The 27148-nt window shown below is 41.5% G+C and overlaps 1 protein-coding gene across 1 annotated transcript in view; it reads right to left on the bottom strand.

Annotated features, from left to right (window-relative positions):
• Nucleotides 1–27148, bottom strand: part of LOC111969851 (forkhead box protein P1-B-like) — a 138957-nt gene that overhangs the window by 43505 nt on the left and 68304 nt on the right. Inside the window, 1 exon segment of the mRNA XM_070445545.1 lies at nucleotides 13685–13810. Coding sequence (XP_070301646.1) covers nucleotides 13685–13810 — 126 coding nt within the window.

Below are 27148 nucleotides of genomic sequence, written 5' to 3'. Positions count from 1 at the left end.
ATATATATATATATATATATATATATATATATATATATATTATTATATATTATATATATATTATACATATAAAAATATAATTGTTTATTATTAAACAATAACCAATGTATGAAGTCCCAGACTACAACATGCATGATGATGAACCCAAGGTAACAGCTACCCATCGTGGTTCAGTTAAGCCCTAACTAATTCTTCTCTGTCATCCAAATTCAAGCTGCTTTAAAAAATGTTTACAGTTCAAATAAACAGGATAATCACAGTCACATATTTCCCCATTTGCTATTTCTATCTGCGAGGGGATCGAAACGATACGCAGCAACTGTAAAAACAAACTCAAGATTGCATTTTAATTCACTTTTAAACCACAAACAAACACATTTCAGCAAAGCTGGGCCAGCGTTCCGTAAAACAAACAAACTACACGGGGAAGTGAGCGAGCCTCTCACCCCAACAATAACAGTAGAGCTGAGTGGTGTCATCTCTTTCCCACACTCAGGGAGGCCTCCACTGCAGGTGCCCACTGCTGAGCACAGGGCATGGTCCCCACCCTGACACACACACTATACACTGTCTCAGGAATTGAGAGGAACAGAGAGTATGCATAACGTCTCTGCTATTCAAACAGTCATCACACAGCTAAATATGATCACTGGGGGCCATCTCCTGTAGTTGGCTGTAGTAAGAGTATATTACTTAATTAGAGGATGATTTCTTTCAGTGTATTTATGTTCCACTGTATTCACTGATAGAGATACATCTGTATTGCACAAAAATTATGTGCACTAAAATGATGTGATATAACACAAATTATGGCACTACACCTGTGTACAATTATGCAAGTTATGCTTTGAAGTGAGTGACTTCTTAAAAAATTCTAAACACTGAAATCCAGCAAAGTTTACAAGACAAATTATTCATTTTTTAAATGAGGGTTCCAGTTTCCATTTTCACTGATAACATCTCACACGTTCTGACATTTCAAGCCACACCCCCATATGTAGATTTTCAGGCACTTACCAGGCAAGTTTGAGACAAGTTACAAAAATAAAATATGCGATGACAACTCTACTGCCTACAATAGCACCATTCACCATCCCATTCACCTTGTCGTAGACCTGGCGCGTGCGTCCCCACCCAACACCAGAACCCCCTCTTCTGTTCTCTTCCTGCGTCCCTCTGTGTGCGTGATTTATGGTTTACCAGCTCAGCACCGTTACGCAACACTGCGTGCCTTCAGATGCATTATTTGAGTCAGTTGAGATTTAATTAAGATCACAGCCTTTAAAATCCCCTTCAAATGAAAATGTACCCAAAGACAATGCCTGACATCCTCATGCAGATTGTTTCCATACTCTGCACACCAGCAACGCAAACCTAATCCTTGTTTCCATGGCGGCAGACAAGGGGCCACAAATTGTGTTGCTTTTTTATGCCGGCTTGTGTTGTTGTCGTCTTTTGTGAGTCAGAAAAACCATGTGGCCAATTAATAATAATAAAACGGGAGAAGTCAGCAGCTGGCTTACAGTGTGTGTGAAAGCCTTCGAGAGATAAATCGAGATCCAACACGTATGCCTCTGCTTATATCTTGGTACTGCCTACTGAATTATTCCACAACTACTTTGACAAATAAAGCATTTATTTTTTTCTTTGAGGAGCCCAGCAGCAATCAACACTGTATCACATAATACATTCTAGTTGTGCAGGACAATTGGCAAATATAGGCTAGTTATACTTTTTTTGACACCCGTCACTGTCTATACACCATATAATCATACTGTTAACTGACTATCTCTACCCATGAAATACATAACATCTTGACTTCATTCGCCTATCTGAAATAGAGGCAGGCTTTGAACAAGCGCGCTGAGCAGTAATGCACCTTGAAACTGAACAAAAGCTCTTTTCAAGTCAAAACGTTCCTCAATCCAGCGAGGAGTCAGCAGCAACAGCAGAGAGCAGCTGGTGGTTTTCTATATCATCGCTAAACTATTCCCCCTCACTCACTTCACACTGCAAAGCAGTGGCCAGTCCTGTAAAGGATATCCCAGAGTGCTGTGGGCTCTCGCTGGCCCCGTGCCCCCCTCTCTGGGTACAGGGTAATATCTGGTTGCCTACAGTATGTCATGGTTTAGAAATGACAGGTGCTGGCAGCCTCTCGCCTTGACAGGCCACTGGACAAATAACGGCCCTGCCCGAAAGGGCTAATGCACTACTAATGAACAATAAATCAACTTTGATTACAAACTGTCAACCTAATCAGCTCGCACTCCAGCTCTCCCAAAATGCAGCTGCACAGCATTACGGTGCACATTGGCTGTTTAGACTTCACTTTCCTCACATCTAATGTGTACCTCCACCGGCCCCTCTCTGCCAGACACCTTCAGCCACTCTGCACTCTACCACCATGACACACGATGCTGCTGAAAACTCCCTCCCAACGCCAGGGCTCCTCAGACACAGTCTGGTGCTCAGTACAAACATGGCAGAGGGGGTAGAGGGTGAAAACACTAGCCTTAAAAATGAGGAAAATGGGGGTCTTTTCAAAGCATGCATTAATATATTAATTGAAAATGTCATTTTGGAAGACTCTGGAGGCTCTCACATCATTAAAAGTTAAACCAGCACCACAAAGTCAATAACTGTCTTCAGTCGAATACCTAAGGGGTGTTTCGTGGGGTTCAAATGTACCACCAGGGAAATAGGGGGAAGTTGGTGTAGAGAGGTTCAACTTCACCACTCATTTCTATTCCCCACCCCCTTTACAACACACACGCGTGGGCACACGCACACAAAAAACTTTTCAGGAAAACTGTCGCTGCTGACATTTAGAATGATTGAGTCGGGCTAAAATGGTTACGTAGTGACGACGTCAAATGTAGAGATATGCCTCCCTCTCCCTTAATTTCAAGTGACAGAGTGAGGAGAGGATCACCCCCCCCCATCCCCACGCCTCTCTCACTTGACAGGAACACTGTCGATAGCGCCGGAGGAGAGCCAAGTCTGAGCGGCACACACACACACACACACACAGCTCACAAAACACACACAGCTCAAAAAAACACACACAGCTCAAAAAACACACCACAAACTGAGAATATCTAATGTCACACTTTTACACTAAACAACAACAGCAAGCGCTAGCGAAGCTGAGGGCTACATGTACCTAACTCACACTGGGATGTAATAATATACTAAATACTAATATGTGATAAACAACTTCAAGTCTAAAATAGAAACATGCCCCACTGCTTTTCCTAGAACTTTCCATATTTCAACAACACATACTGAAGTACCAGATCCTGATTATCAGGTTAGTACAGCGTCAGGACTGTAAACAAAACCAACACAACTGGAATATTTACTACAGTTTACAGTATCTAAATTGGCTTTACAACTTCATTTAAAGTGAAAGTTAATGTAAAGTGTTAACTTCATGTAAACTGTAACTAAATACACAAACAAATAAACCAAAACCTTAAACGTTTCATTGTTGAAGCACATTTCAGCAAAAGGAAAATCTCGATCTCTGAATGGCATCAGCAACTAATAGCAGTTAAACACATATCTTTAAAACACAGCTTCTCCCCAAAATCACACATGCCTGTAGTGTAACAGCCTTCAGGGCAAGCCTGTACTCTGTCCCTACCTACGGAACACACTAAAACCTGGATCTGTTCTCCCTTAAACAAACTGCCATGATAAAATGAACCAATTACAAGATATAACAACAACAGATAGACAAAAGCCCTCTTTTCTTTTCCCTGGACAAATTAAATTGTCAAGTTTTACACAGGAAAGCTGGCAAAATTGCAGAATCATCATATTGACAAACCTGACAACTCCATTAGCTGGCAGGGTAACAGAGAGCTGGGCCGTGCAGTGTGGAGTGGAGCGGAGAGGAGCACGATGGAGAGAGAGAGAATGAGAGGCAGGAGGCAGGCAAAGAGGCAGGCGGACACTGCTGTGCTGTGGCGTCTCCAGCCTTCTCGGGATACAGACAGATTGCACGCACAAGGTTGCTCCCTGGCTGACAAGATAAAAAAACTATCCAATCAACCACGCCCTTCTCCACCAATCACAACCAGCCCCCTAAACATAATCAATTCAAATGGCCTACACAATAGGGAGCCTAAGGCCGAGCTGCAGGTGAACCATGCCTTTGTGTGGGGCCCCCTTTAAAAAGAAAAAAAGCCACAGTTGACGGCTGTTAACCCTTTGACCCATGCTGAAAAACTCCGGCCGCGCTATTGGAACAATTGGACGTCTGAAGAAAAGAGCCTTTAAATTAAACAACAAGATAAGTAAACACAGCTATCCAGCTGAAAGAAAGAATCTAGCCTGCTATGAGAAGCTTTATTGTTCTGATAAAAGGAATTGTTTACAGCGCCAGGACAAAGAGACAAACTCATTTTATATTCTGATAACAACAAACAATTGAGAGCTTTGTTGTTTATTTTTGATATCTTTTTTTGGACAATACCATACACAAACATTTCAGTCTAAAATAAATGCTTTTTTTATTGTAAATGTGTTGTTTGTTGAATATTTTTGTTTCGTTTTTTAAAGTTTGTGTGTACTTAGTAAGAAACTGATTTTCAGTGACCCTATCACCACTTTCTTTTTCCAGGGGATCTTTAATTTTCTTTTGCCTTTTGTGTCTAAATTGTAAACGTAAGCAATAAACTCGATGTACTCTTTGATGACACTACAAACTACTAAAACCACTTGTCCTAATACTTCACTACACAACAGATAGTACTACCTTTGGTAGTATCACTACTACTTAATCACGATAAGAGGAATTAGCTGTCATAATATCCTCACATGGTTAAACACCCATGTGCACCTAGTATATAAAAGAGAAAACAGGTGAACAGGACTCTGCCCCCTACTGGATATGTATGAACTGCACAGGCGAGAGATAATAGATATTTGAAAACATGTCTACATGTATTTTTCCTGGTTTTGAAATAATGATTTTTAAACCGTGATAAATATGTCTGTATTGTCTGATAATACACTTAATCAATTCAAGCATGTTTCAGATGAGCCATAACTATGGAATACTTCAGACATGAAAAATAATCCTTTAAATCAGGATTAACACGTAACTCAGCTAATGACCAGGTCAATAAACACAAAAAAGAAAAACATGGCCATAACAAAACTGCTCATATCAATGTCTTTAAAAGTTTGTCTAAGGATGAATGCTCATGGAATACATTCCAGTCCACAAATACACTGGTAAACCAAACACAGCCCGTACTTAACAATCCACTGCCTTCATCTGCTAATAACTAACAACAAGCTTTGCTAAGACGGGTGACCTATATAAATTATTGACTGGGAAACCTCAAGTGTCAAAAGTGACAATTCCAATACATATCTTAGTGAATAATTAAGTAGAAGAAAAAAGCTCTTTATTTTCTTTCTTTTCTCTCTCACACACACACACACAACACACAACACACCACACACAACACACACACACACACACACACACACACACACACACACACACACACACACACACACACACGTGGTATCAGCTCTGGGCACACTCTTCTCCCCAGTATCTCCCTGGAGTTGCATGTCGGCATATTCTCAATAAAACACCTTCTTAGCAGTAATAGGTCACTGTTCTCATTTCAATRCTCCCAAAGGCCTCATGATAAATTTAGCAGATATACAGTTCAACCCTCCCCTTTCTCCCCCTCCCACTCTACTCTTCTCATCCTCTGCCTGAGCCTGCACTGTATACAGTAATTACACATATGTAACGATGTGATACATATAGATTTTTACAAACACATTTTATCAACACAGAGGATCATCAATATCCTTGAGCTTTCAGTTTTATGCGTATGACACAGTAAGGAGATGACATAATAAAATACTCAATTTCCTGCCTGAGTTACAGTGAAAGTATGAGTTAACGTCTGGTGTTCTGACTAGGGATTTGTTCTGGGGTTAAAGACGATGACACAGTTCACGTTACACAGCTCCTATTAATAAACAAAGTGGGAGAATACATTCTTTCTAAGCCATATCAACATTGGTATAATACATACAGTATCTAGATATATCTAACTCATTTTACAATTCAAATAAAAATATAAACTGTATACAAAAACTTTTGCCTTATACTGGGAAAAAATGTGTAAACTTAACTTTAATCATGAGAAAGCAAACATTGTTTGGTTCCCTCTTGTCTGAGAAAAGTAAATCATTGTTTACAGATCCAGGGGCTGGTTGCACCAGTTGGTCATAAGTGGGTCGTAACTTTACGTCCAATGTAAAATGTGATCTATGCCAGACCTAAAAATTATACATGTTGCAGGCTTTTCAAGAGAAAAAAGTGGCAATAGTATTGTTTGTCCATCTTGAGATGATGCAGACTCAAAATAGACAGAACTAATGAAATCTGTCATTCATTTTCGCATTTGTGTCAATAAGATTTTACATCTAACTACGATGTTTTGTGCAGTATTTCTCAAGTGAAAACATTTGCATGAAAATAATTTGTCTCTTTCTGAATGACAATAAAAACTTAATTGAAGATTCCTTACTGTTGACCAATCACCAACGAAGGGGCGTAGACTTCAGCTACTGACTTCGAGCGAATAAACCTTTGCCTGAAGACGAAAACAAACTGTTTCGGATGGGAATGCGGACTCCTTTAGTCACGCCTGTTTAGGGTTGCAAAACTACTGTTAATTAAAAGTTATTCTGAACTTGATAAACAAAACATTTTTATTCATATATAATATTCATTTTTTATATCTGTGTCCATATTGTCCACGAGTGTTTAGTGGATAGACCATTTTGAAAAAAGCATCTACATCAACGATGGCATTATTTTCAATTAACTCTGCAACTCTCCAAATATTGTATTTTTTATAACTGCCACCGATTTGGCGCCAAAACATTTACAACAAAGACATATTATTGACATAATATACAGGATATTTCATGCTGAAACCCTCATATTAAACACCAATGGTATTCCATAAGTTGATGGTTTATATTTAGGATGTTTTACAACTTTGTCATTCTATATATATATTTTTTTAAACAAAAAATCTTATTTGATTATTGTATATATTTTACATGTGATAAGGCTACACAGAGGGCCAGAGATAATTACAGAGACCCCAAAAGGCCACTAGATTTCATGTGATAAAATTCCCCCCAAAAACTTAAGTTACCAAACTTCTAGTAGTTTACTGGTAAACTTTGAAAGTTACCAGTAACCTAAGCCTGTTAAACTGTGTTACAAGGATTTATTGTGTTATTGGTTTGGATATTTACTTTTAATCTCAGGCATTGAAGAACACATTGTTAACTCAGGAGATTTGGAGTCTGTATTTTATAAATATTTCCTGAGGTGATATGCCAGCCAGCATAGGACGAAGTTTGTGTTTCTTTGTGTTCTGTCTGCTGTGGTTTTCGCTTAGTCAAAACAAGAACATCTGCAGCGATGTGCAACATGAATTTAGGGGGGTGGGGAAATTTTGTGCTGTATTCTTTCACGATTGATTCATATAGAGATATTTTGAATCAGACACTATATTAAGAAGTACAGCACCTTACTATGACATTTTGTTGAGGAAAAAACGAATCCTATAGTTGAATRATGCCAAATGGAATGAGCAGTCAAATAGTCATCTTTATCAAACAGTATTATGTCAACATGGTAAAAATACTTAGTTTGAGTACATTTTGGGCACTCGAGTGCATCCGTGCCAAGTATTTGGTATCCAGAAACAAGTCATAGCTACATGAATTACCAGGGCGTGGACTATAAACACGTACTCTTCAGTGCCCAAAAGGAATATAAGTATCTATGGTGTGTCACTCAATCCAGAACATCTCTCATACATTGTTTCAGGAATGTACACCCCCTCTAAAGACCCCCTCTAAAGACCATATGAGTAAAACAGGGTGAGTAGATAACACCGACTGTGTATCTGTGTACACAATACGCCTGATTTTAATCCTGCGAAGCACGCTGGTCAGTTAAGCGTCAGTTAAGAATGCTCATCAGTTATCGCCTTTGGTCTTGGACTTCCTTCCAAGCCAACTTAAAACTCCAGGACCTGAAGTCCCTAGAGGAGTAAAAAATAAATCATGTACGAGTTGTATAGTTGTGAAGCTCTGACGCTTGACCCTATTGCACTCGGATGTTTTTCTGACTTGTGTCACGTACGTGTTCGTTACTGATGTACTGCTTATTGTGATGATGTCATTTTCATCTGGTTGATGTCATGTGCCTGACTGTCTGATACTGATGTGTTGATGCTGCTGTCATGGTCTAGGTCTCTCTTGAAAAATGGATTTTTATCTCAACGAGACTAACCTGGTTAAATAACGGTTATGATAAATGTAGAGATGCGTGAGATACTTGAGTGGATGTTTTTTTATATGGATATGAATGCTCTGTCCTTACAGTCCATACATCTACCCATTATCCCCCTAAAGGGGGAGTGAATCATTCCAAACAACACATGGCTGTCATCAAGATACTGTGGTGGAGAATGATTTAAAGATACAAGATTTGGGGGGAGGGAGAGACGGGGATAGAGCTTGAAGGGAAACATCAGGCCTCAGAATAAAAAGCTCCTGAAAATGGCAGTGGCTTAAAGCCCTGTGACTGGAGTCAGGCCGACAGTCATCGGATGGCTGAGGCTTACTAACAGGCTGGAACAGACTGCCTGGAAATACAAGGGATGACTTCATTCTGACCGAATTATCCAAACCTGTTTCTAATATATACAGTACACATAATACATTTTTACAATATGACAAGAAAAACAAGCGGTGAAAAAGACATCCTGATCCCTGGTTACACATGGATGCAGGGATCAGCGCTGGGTTGATCATTCCTGGCGAATTAAATCACCTCAAAGCAACAAAGATATCAAATAAGAATTCATTACCACATCACCTTGAGAGCTTTTACAAACACAAAAGGACAGAGACATCACTTACATACACACCCACAGACATATGTGATTTGATTCTGGACCTAAAAAACATCTTTAACTGTGCTGTTGAACTTGAAAAAGATTGATTTCTCTAATAACACAGTATCTGTCAGAACATTCCCATTTCAATCCCAGTTCAAAACAAGGAGTAGGCCTAGTCCCTGTTTACTGACCGTTGAAAGGAGAATCCAACCACACTGGCCTTGATCGTCTGAACCCGAACGTGTCTGTTTAAAACGGGAAACCTGGCTCATTTGGGGTCCACACCTTGGGCACTCATCAAAGAGTGGATGCGCTCACCTCCATTGTCCCGTTATCTCAGCTGGCCTTCCTGTTTGGGCAGGGGGCCAAAGTGAGCCTCGCCCGGGCTCATTGTCGCCTCGCCCGCCACCACGGATAGCGCTCTGGGCCACAGGGCGGCTGGGCTGCGGGAGGGAGCGCCTCGGAACACCGCCTCTGATCGCCTCAGACCCCCGGCTGAGGTCCAGCCGGCAGGCCCCGGCCCGGTAGCCTAACGACTTACAGCTTGGAGCGCTGTGGTGTGCATGTGTCAGGACAATGCCGTGGGTCTACTACAAAAAACAGAAGTAGAGAAAGCCAGGGGCTTCTCATCCCCTGTCAAGATTGAGATTTGGCCCCTGCATTCTGTCACACCACGTTGCCCCAAAGACCATAAATGAAGGATATGAGCGGCGGAGGGGAGGCAGAACTTAAAAGGCTTTCTTCATGTAAAACTGAAAAGATTAACTTTTGACCTGGAGATGACCTCTGTGAGACTGTGCACAATGGTGTATAACAGAGATTGGGAGAGACCGAAAGAGATAGAGAGAGATACAGAGAGAGAGAGAGAGATACAGAGAGAAAAAGAGAGAGAGATACAGAGAGAGAGAGATACAGAGAGAGAGAGAGATACAGAGAGAGTACAGAGAGAGAGATGACAGAGAGAAAGGGAGAAGAGAGATACAGAGAGAGATCAGAGGGATACAGAGAGAGAGAGAGAGAGAGAGAGAGAGAGAGAGAGAGAGAGAGAGAGAGAGAGAGAGAGAGAGAGACCAAGATATTCACCTGGATTTTTTCCCATCCATATTTTGCCAATTTCTGAAGAATAAAAAGCACTGCTCCCTTGACATCACGGAAATGTTCAATGCAAAATTGATCAGAGGATGTTGACAAGATGACCTATCAGACGAATCATGATCATTTCATTTAAATAAAAAGGAAGCCAACGCATCATTTCAGTGAACAGAGGAAGTCAGGAAACGATAAAAAAGCTGTTTCTCTTTTCTTGTTTTCCGTTTCTCACAAGCTTCAAGGACTCAGCTTCAGTAGAAATATGAAAGAACTGATCTTTACATGTTGCTTTCAGAGAACACGCAAAGATTCAACAAGGGATTTTTTTTCTGTAGTCTGCCGCCCTATGTGACGCATTTGCCTGTGCTACAAATAATCTGTCTACAACCAAAAATATTATAAAAATACGCCTAATAGGTGGACTGGGCATTTGTCAAACCATTAACATGTTCTGTTTTCAGTCCTAATACACACACATTCTCAGGATTGTCTTTTCTGAGCTGCCAATACCGGCTAATAAAAGTGAACTTTCTTCATTGAGGGTTCATATAGAGAACCATGGTTGGCTTTCAGCCTACCTAACAGTACCTAATGGTACTAGTGACATGAATAATGAATAATGAAGGCCCATCAAGGCCACCATTCAGACCTGGAACAGAACAAGTCTAATCTGGGCATTACGCAGATGGCACAGGAACCATGTTGACATAACATCTTCAGCCCAGCTTCATGTCACATAATCCACTGTAGGCGCTGGGTGTCTACCCAGGATGCCTTGCAGCGTGGTGTAGTTAACTGAGCAGGCTCCTAAGAAATGCCACAAATGAGACTCTTTTTTTCCCCCCTTCTCGCTCCACGGTGTGAGTGGACTATCAGCGAGGGTCCGACAGTGTTGTTCCTAATGACCTATTTCTCCACTCCTGATCCTGCGGCTGGCATAATTAGTTACCTGGGGCTGCAATCCAATTTGAAGTGATGACAAGAAAGTGATCCATGAAAAAGTAATAAGTTAAATCCAATTTCAGCCAGCCTCTAATTAAATGCACATGGAACTAATGAGTCAAACCCTACCATTTCACTGATAATGCTAATTAGCGAGGTGGGAGTTGCTTGCTCTCGTCCTGCGCCACTGTAGGTGTGAAGCGCGAGGTAAAGTGGCATGGACTCGTTTAATTACATGTGTCATTCTGTCAGTAATTTACTCGCTTTTTGACCAGTCAAGTATGTTACGCTGCTCTCCAGCCTGCTAACAGTTGTTTGTATGATTTAGTCTGATTAAAGGCCCTGGGTAACTGTATACAAGCAGGACATGCGGCATCTTGTCTACAAGTTTCATTGGGGGGTTTGGAGATTAAACCCCCCCCCCCCTTCTTGGAGATATAAAACCAAAGAGCCATTTCATGCTGATCAAGGATTCACCTGCTTGCTTGATTTTTCTCCCCGCTTCCATGCAGGTCATTTCTTTCTGATGTTTCAGATATTCTGCGCTTCATTATTTTTGACTTGAATAAAATGAATTGGAGTGAGTCACAGAGGTCACGCATCTCTCTCTGTCTAATGGGGAGACTGCCAAGATGAATGGCCCCTCACCGCAGACAGCTATACACAGCTCTACACATCAGGTGCTTTTCTGGGGTGGCAGCTTACTACATAGCTCATAATTGTTGTATTATGTCTTTTGATGACCTGTTCCAACTCAATAGAAAAATCATTATCCCCAAGTATGCTGTGGAGAATGCCAATGTTGTTGCACTAAAGGGGTCTTCTAGTGCTTTCTCTATGTGTGGGTTTGTCCTTCTAGCTAAAGTGTCTGAATAAAGAGGCTGCTCCACTGCAGAAAGACCAAATATATTATAAACTCATGCACACACACATTCTGATTATGTACGAACACAGCCATTGAATTTATGTATTTAATTAGTGGAGTTTGTTACTCTGAGATAAATAAACACTTGTGGACTTGTGGCTTTTCATTATGACAGTTTCAACATAGGAAAAATGTTACATAGCCTACAACACTACAGAGGAGGCAATTTAGCATTTTATTTAGATAGTATGACCAGCCAGCCTGTGCTCTTCACAAGTACTGGGCAGGGAGAAGAGAAAAAAGGCCCAGGCTCTCTTTTCAATAGCTGAGTGACAGGTTGGGCAAGATCTCTGTATACATTAATAAATTAGAATTTTAATTTTGTCTTTGTCTGCGGGAGATGGTCTAGTACTTCACTACGTACCAACAACTGGCTGTACGCTGGAATCCTCCATGTGGCCCCCACTGTTGACCTCTGCTGCACAATTCCCAGCCTGACTCGGGAAACTGTTTAGTTTGATCCTTTCAACTTATTTGAATCCTGACAAATACGCACACAACTGAAAGGTCAGCACAGTCATATTTCATCCGCTGGAGCTATTCCTGAGACATCTGCACAACAAAGAGCCTCTTTCACTACCTGACATTAGACCTAGCTGCTACAATAGCTCATTAAAAAGGGCCTCCTCTGGGAAAGGGGGTATTAAATATTAGATATACACACACATACAGAACAGGCCTTCGTATTAATTACCAAATATGCCCTGAAGTCGTTTGCAATTTCACACTGAAACAAACAACCCCTCCTTGTTCAAACAAAGATACGCATCTGAGGCAGCTCAAACGGCTGATCTGAAATTAACGTAAATATTGCATCAGATACGGATAGCTGTTCCTATTCAAAAGCAGAAAAGATGAAAAATCACAAAGGCTACCCAAATAAATTCCATGCATCCCTTACCCACTAATTCTCACCCCCCACCCCATCCGCACACCCCGTCTGCTCCCTGGTGCCCCCTCTTGCTAGTGGTGAAAACAGTTGATCCTCAATATGAGTGAGAGTGAGTGAGTGAGTGAGCGAGTGTTAGAGAGAGAGAGAGAGGCGAGAGAGAGCGAGAGAGAGAGAGACCAAATAGCTCCTAAAGCATGTCCAGGCTCAGATCTCTGCTGGAGAGTTGGAACCCTCACCTCATCTTCCCATCTCTCATCCTTTATCCTCTTTTTCTTCATCCTTCCTATAAACAGGCCACTCATCCTTCTATCACATACTTACCACTGCTACAACAGGCCTCGACCCGCAACACAAATACTGCATGTGTGCATTATTTCCTTGGCTTTAATTAAAATAAAATAAATAGAATACATAAATATTTCTCAGAAGCTGATTTCTGTGAGTCTAGGCTATATACAATCCTGTCTTTTCTACATAGTAATATCATTAAAGTGTCACAGTCTGAAATGTATGTTGTTGACCACCATTGCAATCCCCACCCACGAACACACAGACACACGAGCGTGGTTGGTCTACAACCGTCACTCGCTCTGCCTCTCTTAATTTCCTGTTTATGCAGGTTGCCTGGTGCATCCCCCCCGACAGACAGAAAGAAAACAGCACACAGTGTACCATAGAAAAGATCAAGAAAGTTCAGCACTCCATTGTTCAACTTAATAAGTGACTTTTACAACCGTCCAACCGCTTGTGTTTGTCTTGAGGTTTACAACCAGGAAGTAACAATATGACAGTTGACTGGTGCAACAGCAAACAATACCGTTTGCATGTTGTTAACATGAAATACTGTATGAGAGTGTGTTGTAGTACCTGTAGACTTGGCTGCTTCTCACTGCCTTTGGGGGATTTTAGACCGGTGCTTTGCTGAGGCTGCAGCTGTTGTTGTTGTTGTTGTTGTTGTTGTTGTAGAAGGATCTGTCGAGCCACTTGGAGAGCCTGGAATAGAGATTACAATGATGGTGGGTTAAAAAAAGGAACAACATTCAAACTAAAAGCAGATATTTTATTGTCTTGTGTCTTGGGGCTCAACCATTTTTCTTGAGACCAATTGTATTGTTTTGAACACAACAGATGTAACCCAAACGACAATGTGTTCTCGGACTGCAGATAGACAACAAAACAAAACGGACATTATAAAAATGTTTTCCGTCCATGCCTCGTTCAAACACATTTCCATAGTTTCCTCTCAACGCACAAACAAGAATCAGTTGACAAAACAAACTTGTGGATAAAAAAGGACAAAAATCAATAGCAACCGGCCAGTGAAAATATTTTTCTGTTGATAAGTGGCACTTACAGTAAACAGAAAAAGAGATCGGTGCTTTTTGATCCTCCTCTCCCTCTGTCCCCCCCCTCCAGAAAGCAAATAAAAGGTTTATTGCTGCTCCAAATATCTGTTAAAGGACACGGCCTTCTCAGTGGAAAACAAAATACAGTGCAGTCACATGTTTATTGCTCCAGCTACTCCCTTTTCCCTTACGATAAATAATCAAACATGCCATCCAGAACAAACAAAGCCGGGGAGCTGGGAAAAACAGTGGTCATGAAAACCACACTGATACCAAGAAAAGCAAGCGCGTGTTCCCACAGTGAGCCGCCAGTCTCACACCTACACCAGTAAAACATCTGAGTAAATAACTGGGCTCATTCTTTCCATGTTCCTCAGACGCTTACTCCCACAATTAAACAAACTTCAACAAACAGTCGGGGGCACATCCAAGCCCATCTCACACAGCAGAGTTATAGTCCTCAAGTCAATTATTTGATAAGTTAGGTTGATTGCCAGACGGAGTCAAATTAAAAGCGGTATGTGGAAGAAGAAAAAGGGGGAGGCGCTCAGAGGATGTAAGATGGAAAGTTAAAGAAACGTGTGAAAGAGTAAGAGGAATGTGTGAAATATTGTATGAAAGTGAAATATCAGAAGGAAGAGGGTATGGTGAACGGGTTATAGAGAAAGAGGAAGAGAGAGTGATAGGATAAGGAGTTGATCTGTAGGCCTGTTAAAGCTCTATAAAGGAACAGATGAGAGGGGAGTTCAGCTCAGACGCGGGGGCAAACAGCTGTGCGCTGGTCTGTGTGTATATGTTGACCCCTCTCTAACACAGGCCTGTGGGATGACATCATGAGGCAAGAATATGACCACAGGCTACAGGGGCCACTCTCCTGGCATGTCTCTCTCTCTCTCTCTTGTGAGAGGAAAACCTCAAGCCCACACATTCATAAAAGATAGTATACCCTTTTCTTGTGACAGAACTCGTGAATACCATTTGTATCTCTGTGTCCAGCATGGAAAAAGTTAGAGGTAGTTTCATGAGCTAATGCTAACGCTAACGCTAGTTAGGAATTGCGCTAACACTAGCTAGCAATGGCACTAGCGCTATTTAGCAACTTCCTTCAAACTGCACGCAGAGACATAAAATGGTATCTACGAGTTCATCTAACTCTGGGGAAGTTGATAGAGGGCCTCACTGCCAAAATCCCGAAGTATATATTTAATGTGCAACACAGTTTGTTTTTAATTATCCATTAAACAATTACTACTAGGGGGCTCACTGCATTGCAGATCTAGATGCATCACAACAGACCCCGGTTTGTTCCCGGGCTGTATCACAACCGGCCGTGATCGGTAGTCCCATAGGGCGGTGCACAATTGGCCCAGCATCGCCCGGGTTAGGGGAGGGTTTGTGGCAGGCCGGGCCGGGCGACCTCGGTCGTCAGGTGAACGGTGTTTCCTCCGACACATTGGTGAGGCTGGCACTACTACTAGTTTGATGGTTGTAGCCATCAATTGTCCCATTAACTATCAGCCATATTAGCAGTTATTTAATTTCAAACTTCACATTTCTCTAGTATGGGCTACTTATCGTAATGAACGATATCAGCAAAATGCCTATAACAAGTGATTGGTTTGGTCGGTGTCGCTAATTTTTGGTTTATCATCCCAGCTCTACTAACACTTAAGAAATCCAGCATAAGAGCAACGTAATACAATAAGCTCAAGTCGTAGGTAAGTATTAGTTGATGGTTAAAAGTTATAAACACATTGTCTACAGTACTTATGTAAAATGAGCAGCAGGAAGTCAAGTTTAATAGACAATAGAACACAAATGACAGAGCTGTATAATGGAAAAGAGGAGAGCAGGCTCTTATGCTAAGAGAGAATGACTTTACCTGGTGAGGTAGCATGGCACAACAGAGCACAGAATAGTTTAAGCCAAGCCCGCGGATTACTACAGGGCAACATTCAAACGTCTTCTCTAACTTATGACACACAGATGTTTTGGTGTAATGTGTCTGGTTTACTAATAGGGGGTGTTGGAACAAGGATACTTGAGTCAACAGGATATCATGGTAGTTCTAGACACTCGTGGATGAAGATATACATTTCTGGGAACCATTGGCCAAAGAAATTGGGCAAAAAGCCTACATTACACTATAATCAATCAGCAGAAATACAGTAACCGTGACACTGCAATGCAACACTGTATTTTCTCATCATCCAAGTTGATCTTACGTTGATCATCAACTAGAAACTATTTAATACTTTTATATTTGACAAAAGTGAGAAAATACAAGCAGACAATAATCACTTATTAGTCAGACTGTTTAGGCACTCTGTTTCCCCCAATGACTTTGTAAAATAGTTTTAAGAGCAAAAGACACAGGATGAGTCAAAATGACTTTGTCGTTATTGAAAAATAACGAGCTAAAACGGACTAGCTGAGGAACCTATGCAGAGTGTTTCCGAGGTGAGGCCGGCTAGAGGCTGAGGAATGATTTGTTGTTTAACAAGGCGACTGTAGCTGGCTGCCTTGAAGAGGCCTAATGCCGTGCTAAAATAACCCATTGTGAGCTGTCACTGTGATGTTTACACAGCACCCACTCTTCTCTTCACACACAGACCTTCTTCTCTCTCTCCCTCTTCTCCCCTCTTTCCCTGGAATTCATCTCTTTTTGATCTCACATTCAAAGGTACTGAGCCTTGATCGACGTACAAGTCTAAAAGCAGCTCCAGACGTGATAAACTGCCAGCGGATGACAGGCCGGAGCATCTAAAGAGCAGAGAAATGAGGAGAACAGCATGTTGTCTGGGCACTACAATAGCACAAATCAAGAGACATATTAGGTGGAACTGATCAGATACAAAAACTGCTCAAAACAGATAATGGTGACTAAGTTGCAAAGGGAACAGGAGCCAATCTTGCTATTGTGAAAAGCAGATGTAATGCTAAGGGGGGAAATACTGCATGTTTCCAGAATTCTAATGTTTAAAACCATAGCAGAATGAACTGTGTATATTTCTATCTGGCAAAACATCTCATGAGTAACATGAGGCTTCTCAAATCAGATTCAGATATTTGTACGTGTCAAATCCGTATATGTAGACCTAGGTTCAACTGGAGACGGTTCCTTAGAATGTCCTGCTATGGTTGTTTGTAGTACAGGCTAAGCTGTAGCTGTACAGTATGAGCTAGGACAAGGAAAACTACAGTATTTAAACACACACACACACACACAAACGTACAGAGTAAAAATCCTTCAGGAACTTTTAATTAGAAAACACCCTCCAGGATCAGACAAGGTCTTATCGTCAACAAAGACGATGCAATTTGGTATCCTTGTCCTTGTCATTTGGAATCCTCTTTTATTTTCCTATTTCAAATGTGTTCAAAGTTCACACTTTCCCTTGTGTTTAACGGGTCTGCCTCAATAAACACGACTGCCTTATCTGCATATACTTTCACACCATATTAGTGAATATAGTCTCTGAAAAAGGCAGGAGCAGCTCTCATGTCCCAGGGCTATCTAACAGCGATAAGGGATTGGGCTGAGTAGTGGATGTCTTTATATGCCGTCTGCACATTATTTACAGGCTTTGGGTTTCCTGCTGTTTAAGCCAGCTCTGGGTGCCATACAAATCCCTGCTCAGAGAATTACCACAGAGTCAAGTCTTCGCTTTGATTCAGCCCTGCACCTTTTACCACGTTGTAATTGTACGCACATTTTGGACATGTGACCAAGGGCACTTCTTTATCTCTCTACATAATCTGTTGGCTTAGAGTAAACTAAACAAAAAATAGCAAATAACTTAAGTCCAACTGTAGAGGAATTCAAATGTGCTGGTTATAATGAGAGTCTAGCGGCAGGCTACGTTACGCCCAGAGAGGAGACCAACAACACTCATCCTCCATTTCAAACTGACAGACAAATAATAGAAAAATGTGAGCCAGGTCAAAGAGGGTGGTTGTGTGAAAAGTGAGAGGACTCCATTCAGGGTGGCTCCACTGAGAGAGGGGTGGTGAGAAATGAAACGAGGGTCTGGTCTAGTGTGTTTGCTCAGACGCATCAGGAGAGAGCCCTCTTTATTTCCTCCGACTCACCAATGTCCTCCAACCCCAACGCCAGGGAAGACCTTGAATGTGAAATGGTTTCAAACAAATTGCCCCTAATTGCTAGAAGATGTGTGCGCAGGTGTAACCGGATCCCTGTGGCCATTGTGGAGACTGGAGGGAAACAGAGAGCGGTGGAGGAGAGGAGGAGTAGAGGAGAGCAGGGTCCAGTGCTGGCTGTTTACTCAGTGGCTGGAGTTTATTAGATAGGAGACCAGTGCTCTCAGACGGCCAGCAAAACCCCAGCTAATAGGTTAGTTCTTAATAGTCCTGCTCAGCAGACACAGACCTTTCTCCCCCCGTCTCAGGCCTCGATGGGCTTGCGTGGTGATGGCCTAAATGTCAAGGTTCTCTGCTCAACTTTCTGAGTGAGAGAGCACACGTCTCAACTCACCTGACATTTATGGCCCTGGCTCTACCCCTACCCCTGATCCAAACAAGGGGCCCTTTGCACCTCAGCTGCAGCGCTGTGCAATAAGCTCCCTTCTCTCTGGCTCCTCCTGGTGTGACGATAGCACAGTAGGCGAACTCCCTCCTATTGATCTACGGATAGGAAAGCCATTCTTTATTTGTATTTTATTACGCCGTCTATTGTAAGACTGGTGGTGAATTTATTGAAGCTGCAAAAGTTACTGACACTCATTGTAACTAGTAAGAGGATGTGGGTGAGGAGGGGGGGGCTTTGAGTGTGCAAACATATAGTAATGGAATTAACTTATAAGTGTTAACAATAAGTGTCATTTTAATTGAAATGCCTTTGATTTGACAGAATTCTTAAACATGCGACCGGATAAGCAACGGGAGGATTGTGTCTATTTATTTTAATTGCGTTTAAAAAAAATACTATGGCCGTTTATCTGTAATGCAAAGTAGGCAGGGCTGGATTCCCAGTAAGTATGTCATTAATGCCATTTCCAAAAAGCCTCTCCACATGGAAAACAGGTACCCATGTTCAAACCTCACGCTTTACAGGCCCTCTGAAAAACACTCTCTAACCCATGTTTAGATTTCCAAACTAATTCATGTAGAATACATAAATAAATCAACGTTTTATACCCACTTCAAACCATTATATTCCCTTCCTTTGCTGCACTTTTCAACTAATCTATTAATATTTATGACAAGACTAAACATTTCAAATTGCCATGTTTAAACAATATAAAGCACAGCATGCAATTATATAAGTTGCAAGCTGACTTCAATAAAAAATCCCATTTTGTTTGTTCTCCACATAACAGGTAATGCAATGGCTTGACAAATGTTTTCAGGGGGAAAATGGAGTGAAAGAAAAACAGGGAAGAAAATTAAGTTTTTAAACATGAGTGTGGATGGAAGAGGGGGTTGTGGAGCGGGACTGATGATGGACGGCAGGGAGTGAAGGGAGGGAGAGGAGGAGGGAGACAGAAAGAGAGAGGGTAGAGAGAGGAGGGGGCATGGAGCAGGCGCAGAGCGGAGAGTAAACAGTGGCCCACCAGGCGGGCCCGTCTGGGCCCAGCGCTCCACTCGGAGCCTGGTACAGCAGTGTGACCGGCAGCCCGGGAGGTCAGCTCAGCTATGCAGGCCTGACAGCTTCCGTTTGCTGTGTGCCGCCGGTTTGTTTGGATTCTCCAGGCTTGCTTAGCCAGCAGCTTAACAACAGATGGCAAAAAGAAGGCCCCTATTCAAAGAGGTCTGGATAAAAACATACATATAAAGAAAAGCACACATACTGTAGACACAACACACACACACTGAAGTGTCATTTACGATCAAAGTAACAGGGCCAAAACCTACACTAAATTAGACGAATGTAAGAAAATAACAATGCTTCACGTCTTCGCACAGGCAGACAAACAGGACGACAACACACACACACACACACACACACACACACACACACACACACACACACACACACACACACACACACACACACACACACACACACACACACACACACACACACACACACACACAACACACAGACAGTTTTGTCTGATTTAGAGACAACAACCTCCTATCATGATTCAATAACAATTAAAATCTCTCTTTGAAGACCTTTTCATCCCTGCATTCAGCAGTTATTAAATGAATAGTGTGTTATTACTGCTTTAGAGCGTGTAAACTCATAAACACCTCCTAGACTACAAGGGAAGCTGTCAACTAAATATTGTTCCCTCATGAGTCTCTCTTCCACCTCAATTACGCCTTTCAACTTCCCAGGCACTGTATGATAAAGTGGCCGTAAAAATCATTCACATTAATACACCATTGGCATCTGCTGCTAAAGGTAATTAAAGAAGTAAATGACCATAAGAATAGACATATTAGCCGCAAAATGAAAGGCAACTGGGCTCCTCATGAAAATATGTACCATTAAGATACTGCATTTTCATATTCAGGGTAATCAGCTCCACTAGCCTGATGCTGATTTAATCCACTTCACTTGGAAAGTCTATCAGAGCGTCCGCGTGTCACTCTTTCTCCCCCTGGTACCACGCTGCATTCTGCTTCAGCACCGCCAGTGAATGGCACCAATGAAGGGAGGTCACACAGAGGCAAATCAGTTGGGGACAGTCAATGCTTTGGTTTCACTTAGATGGCAGAAATAGAGGAAAAAGAGAGAGGAGATTGAGTGAGGAGGAGAAAAATGAGAGAGATAAAGAATAGAAAAAAGAAAGATGGGAACAATGCAAGGCAGACCTCAGTCTGTATCGCCTCTCTCCCGCTGCCCTCCCTTTCCCTTTCCCTTCCCAACATGCAACACCTGGGATGCCCACCCCCAAGTCGATAAAACACGAAAATGTCCTGGGCATGCCAACGATGCTGTATTCTAGACAGTGCTTACAAAATCCTCCTTGTTTCGTTTGTTATTGCATTTCGCCTGCGGAGTTGCATCAGGTAGTGGTTGGCAGTTCGTGCTTGGGAAAGGGAGCTTCCAAAAACGACGTTCTGAGGAGAATTCTCCCGGGTATAGCGTAGTGTTTAGAATAGGAAGGCCTTTGTTGCTTGGTCTCATACACATTACACAACTTCATCAACAGAGCAGCTAACTCCCAAGTCGCTCCCAGTAAAACCCCAATCTCTGATTTGTGTGGCACTGAATATAGATGAATACAGACAGCCTGTGTAACATTACATACACAACGCCCCGCTACAAAGCACTGCTTCAGGAGGAGACTGATATCCTGCATCAGACAGTTGACACAAATGTGGGCTCAGACTGCTTAGGGCACTAGCTGCTTCTGTGTTGTCAGTTGATCGTTTCTCAGCTCCTCTACTATGGTTTACTACTCTGCTGCTCAACCGTCTGAGACCCCAAAATAAAGTCGGCATAAATATGAAGCCACCAATCAAAAACACCTAAAAAGGTAGTGACATTCCTGGAGCCTATCACTTGCGTGAGGGTAGGATAACACGATGTGCTCTGACCCTAGAGAAAACACACTATCTTCACAAAGCTTGTCGTTGATTTCACAAACGCAGAATTTGGCCAAATGAATCCGAATCCATCTCTTGGTTGCTACTGCAATTGAGCCTTTATCTGTGGTATACTCATTAAACGTTAGAAAATGGCTTCTATCATAGCTACACTGATCCCAAGCTTCATATACTGTACATGTGCGTGCCAAATAGTCTATGTTCATGTCATCTGACCAAAGCACCAGTTCCAATCCAAGTGCCAATGCTGTTTAGCAAACTCCAAGTGCTTACATTTGTTGGATGACACGAAAATAGAGCTCTTTGGCCACGCACACCAGCGGTGGGTTTGGTATCCACATGAGAATGAGTGAGCAGAAAAGAACACCATAGCTACTGTAAAATATTGAGATGGATCTTTGCTGTTATGGGCTATTTTGCTTCCACTGGTCTTGGGGCCTCTTTTAAGTCAACAGCATCATGAACTTCAGCAGTACCGTGATATTTCTGCCAAAAATCTGTTGCCTCCAAGCTAAAACTTGGCCGCAAGGTGATCGATCTTCCAGCAAATAACCCCAAGCACACATCAAAATCCACAAAAAAATGGCTAAATTGGCCACAAAATCAAAATCAAAATCAAAAAATTCAGTCTCCGGACTTGAAACCCATTGAAAACCTGTGGTTTGAATTGAAGAGGCCAGTCCATAAGCGCAGGCGAAAGATATCAAGGATCTGAAAGGATTCTGTATAGAGGAATGGTCTAAGATCCCTCTCAATGTGTTCTACAACTCATAAAACATTTTTGAAAAAGGCTCAGTTCTATTATCTCCACAAGGTGAGGTATTGAAAGGTACTGAAAACAGGGTGTTCAAAAAAATATATTTATCTTGTAAACAAAATCTCTTTCTATGAGCAATCGCATTACTATAAAATAATATTTTAAAAAAATAAAAATGGGAGCATACAATATAGCTCAGTATTTAATTAATTATTTTATATAGTCATTTTTGCAAATCTTTATCAAGGATGTCAAATTTCAAACCACACTGTACATCATTTGCTACGGATCCTTTTGTCTTGACCTGGGACCTGAAGGACGTAAACCCCCCTGATGAGAGTCTATGAGGTGCCAGTGGAAGAATCCCAGTGTGGTTGAGAGTGAGAGTTCCTCTACGGAAGAATATTTCTATAAATCACAGCGACCCCAATTGGCCATGGCTGTGGATTGAGTTGCAGTGGAGAGGCAGCTCCCTGGAATACCACTGTCTCTGTTGAAGTCATTCCAAGATGGGTAATATGATCCCAGACAGACAGGAATAAAGGAAGAGAAAAAAAATCTAATTGCTTTGGCCATAAACTAGAATGATCTCCTGGCTGGTTCTGGAGTCTGGACAGATCACCAGTCAGCTTGACTGACATGATTCATCGTAGTGTTCTGACGAAAGAATGCAAAGACAAAAGATGTCTCTTGTTTATCCGGTTACTCTGTTGATTATGACGTCCTCTGCCTTTCTATTTAACATGGCATTACTCAAACACTCACAAGTAGGTGCAAAGCTACTGATAATTTACCAAAGTAATTTATACTTAAATAACAAAAAAAAAAAAAATCTTCTATATTAGATTCCTTTTAAATCTGTGTCCATATTGTCCAAATTTCTACTAGTGGATAGACCATATGGTTCAAGAGAAAACAGCCTAATTCATAAAAAAAAGCATATAATCAACAATGGCATTATTCAATTAACTCTGCAACTCTTCCAAATATTAACGTTTTCACAACTGCCACCAGTTTGACCCCAAAAAATTGACAAAACAAATAAATATTGACATAGTAAAAAAAAAAGACGTGAAAAAGAAAAAAGAAAAAAAAAAAGATAAATGATATTCATGCTTAAACCCTCACAGTAAACAAACATTGTTATTCACTGTTGATGTTTATATTAGGATAATATTTACAGCTTGTCATTTAATTTATTTAATTATGTCATATATTTCACATGTGATAACCACACAGAGGTGCAGAATAATTACAGACACCTGTGATAAATCTGAAGTACCCAAAAAAGCCACTAAATGTCATCATATACATTTTCCCACAAAACTTGAAAGTTAACAAAAATTCTGGTAGTTTACTGGAAAACTTATGCCAGTATATATACCCCCCTTTGCAACCCTACTCACAAATCCAACTGTTCCTTCACTTGGCGAGGACAATTGTGAGGAAAGTAACAACAAGTCATGGAAAATCATGTAAGTGTATGTAAGCACTTTTAACAAACATAACATCCTGTAGTAATTAGCATGCAAGGCGAAGCATGGCGACAGAATTGGCCGGCTTCAATCAGCCTGAAGCCACCTTCAGCACACTGCACAGACACCTCCTGAGCTGCAGGCTTCAATAAACGTCACAGGAGAAGATGATCACAACGCAAAATAAGTTACGTGCCAAGCTTAAAAGGCTTACATAAACATGTGATGGAAATATTGAACAATGGCGACTGTGGTGGAAAAAAACTGGCTTCTGTATGTAATCTGTCTTGATGAAACATGAATTTGAAATGAATGCAATTAGGTGATTAAATCTATCGATGCTGGAATCAAGTTTGATTTATAATTCTTTTATCAGCGTTTATGTCCGCTTGTTCTCATTTGTCGTTTGGTCTCATCTCCTTCGCTCCTTGTCACCTTCCCAGTACCAAACAAACACACACACCACCCACCACACACAACACACACACACGACATCACACACAAAAAGCCAACTTCCCCCTGCCACTCACAACAACAAAGATAAAGATCATGCTTTCCTCTCTGACAAGCGGTTCAACTCATATTGATTTGATGTCTGGTCCAACAAATTGTCATAGGACACCGAAACTCATTGTGTGAGAAGGAAACCTTTCATATCAATACTCTTTATATCTCAACTCCTCAAATTTCGGCAGAGCAAGACACTACCTAAAACGGGAGATCAAATGAACATTGATTCTGGTAAGTTAAGCTCCAGACAAGGGTCTGTCAAAACAATTAAACTGTCTCTACCTTGTTACTAGCAAATAAAACAAGTATGGCTAAACTTGAAATATAAAATACTGCTCTCGCTAGCATGTGGGCTTGTGCTAGAATTGTTTATGAGACCTGTGTTAATTAACAATACGGCACAGGGGTTGGTAATTGCATAAAACACAAACCCCCGAGGTGCCTTATGCTATTAAAACTATACAAAGCGTAATTAAACACGTAAAAAATCATTTGGCATACCCTTATACGTCTGAATACCATGCACTTTCGCCAATCCAGTCATTCAGTCTTAACCACCCTGTTAATAATTATTATATTAATGCACTACAAGAAGTTTATCTATAAGTGAATTTCATTTAGCATGTTCTTAACATTGTAACAAAAAGTATTTTCAAAACAGGACCTTGAAAGATCGATTAGATTAGTGAAAAAAGGCAGTTAAACTATTGTGGATAAAAATAATACAATCATAGTGGTCTTACGTTAAAGCATTAACATAGTATAATTTCACAACCCTGAATTCATAGATATTGACTGTTGAAATGCAGTGTATTGACCTTTAATTGGCAACCAACCTTTCTTAATATATATTGAATCACCATAAGTTTGTAAAAACTCGAATATATATTTTAAGGCCATATCCTCAGTCCTATGAGAATACACACGTGCAGTAAATAAACAAACCCAAGTGAAAAGCTGCTACAGAAGTAGCCCAACACACAAGCACGCAGAACCAAAGGCACGGCTATAGACGGGGGCTCCGTCGCGGGGGCAGTGAGGAAATGACAGACCTGCTCAGTTCCAACTCCATTAGCTGTATGTGAGAGGGTCATCTAGCAGCACACGGACCTGTGAGGAATCTTAATCTCGCTTACTGGAATGATTCCACATACATTCTTGAACTGTAATCTCTCAAAGAAAGTCAAATTACTCTCATTAACCGCCAGAAAAAACTCCTCTTAATAAGGTATTATGAAAAAGTATTTTATACAAAATCACCTCTTAACATTCGACTCAGCTTACAACGCGTTATTTTGGCTATTACGTTCAAAAATGAGAAACAGGAATGCCGTTCCCAACACACACACACACACCCACACACACACACACACACACACACACACACACACACACACACACACACACACACACACACACACACACACACACACACACACACAAACACTCTCCAGGATCTGACAAGGTCTTATTGCCAACAAAGACAATGCAATTTGATATCCTTGTCATTTGCACATTCTCTTTCAAATGTGTTCAAAGTTCACACCTTCCGCTGTGTTAACGGGTCTGTTTTAATAAACAGCGGCTGCCTTATTTCTAAATCTACTTTCACACCATATTAGTGAATAGAGCCTCTGAAAAGGCAGGAGCAGCTCTCATGTCCCAGGGCTATCTAGCAGCGATAAGGGAATGGCTAAGTACTGGATGTCTTTATATGCAGTCTGCACATGTGGATTATTTACAGGCTTTGGGTTTCCTGCTGTTAAAGCCAGCTCTGGGTGCCATACAAATCCCTGCTCTGAGAATTACCACAAGTCTTTGCTTTGATTCAGCCCTAAACATTTTACTATGTTGTAACGGTACGCACATTTTGGACATGACCAAAAGCACTTCTTTATCTCTCTACATCTGTTGACCTTGAGTAAACAAAAAATACAAACAACTTGTGTTCAACTGCAGAGGAATTCAAGTGCACTGGTTATTGAGAGAGACGTCTAGTGGCAGGCTACGTTACTCAGAAAGAAGAGACCAGCAACACTCATCCTCCAGTTCAAACTGACAGACAAATGTGAGCCAGGTAAAGAGAGTGGTTGTGTGAAAAGTGAGAGGGCTCCATTCAGGGTGGCTCCACTGCAAGAGGTGCGGTGACGTGGGCCTGGTCTAGTGTGTTTGTTTAGGCCCATCAGGAGAGAGCCCTCTTTATTTTCTCCGACTCACCAATGTCCTCCAACTCCAACGTCAGGGTAGACCTTGAATGTGAAATGATTTCAAACAAATTGACCCTAATTGCTAGAAGATGTGCGCGCAGGTGTAATCGGATCCCTGCGGCCATTGTGGAGACTGGAGAGAGAGGAAAAATGGCAGAGAGAGGAGAGGAGTGGAGGAAAGCGGAGAGGAGTAGAGGAGAGTGGGGTCCAGTGCTGGCTGTTTACCCAGTGGCTGGAGTTTACTAGACAGGAGCCCAAGGTTCTCATACGGCCAGCAAAAACACAGCTAATAGGTTTGTCCTTAATGTAGTCCTGCTCAGCAGACACAGGCATTTCTCCCCCTTCTCAGGTCTGTGGGTTTGCCTGGTGATGGCCTAAATGTCAAGGTTGTCCACTTAACTTTCTGAGTGAAAGAGCACACGTCTCAACTCACCTGACATTTATGGCCCTGGCTCTACCCCTGCAATGTTTTATACAAACAAAGGGCCTTCAGCAGCCCTGTGAAATAAGCCCAC

This window comes from Salvelinus sp. IW2-2015, linkage group LG11, assembly GCF_002910315.2.
Source record: "Salvelinus sp. IW2-2015 linkage group LG11, ASM291031v2, whole genome shotgun sequence".
In the NCBI taxonomy this organism is placed as follows: Eukaryota; Metazoa; Chordata; class Actinopteri; order Salmoniformes; family Salmonidae; genus Salvelinus; species Salvelinus sp. IW2-2015.
The sequence above is the reverse complement of the archived record's forward strand: the minus strand, read 5'-3'. Positions and strand labels throughout refer to the sequence as shown.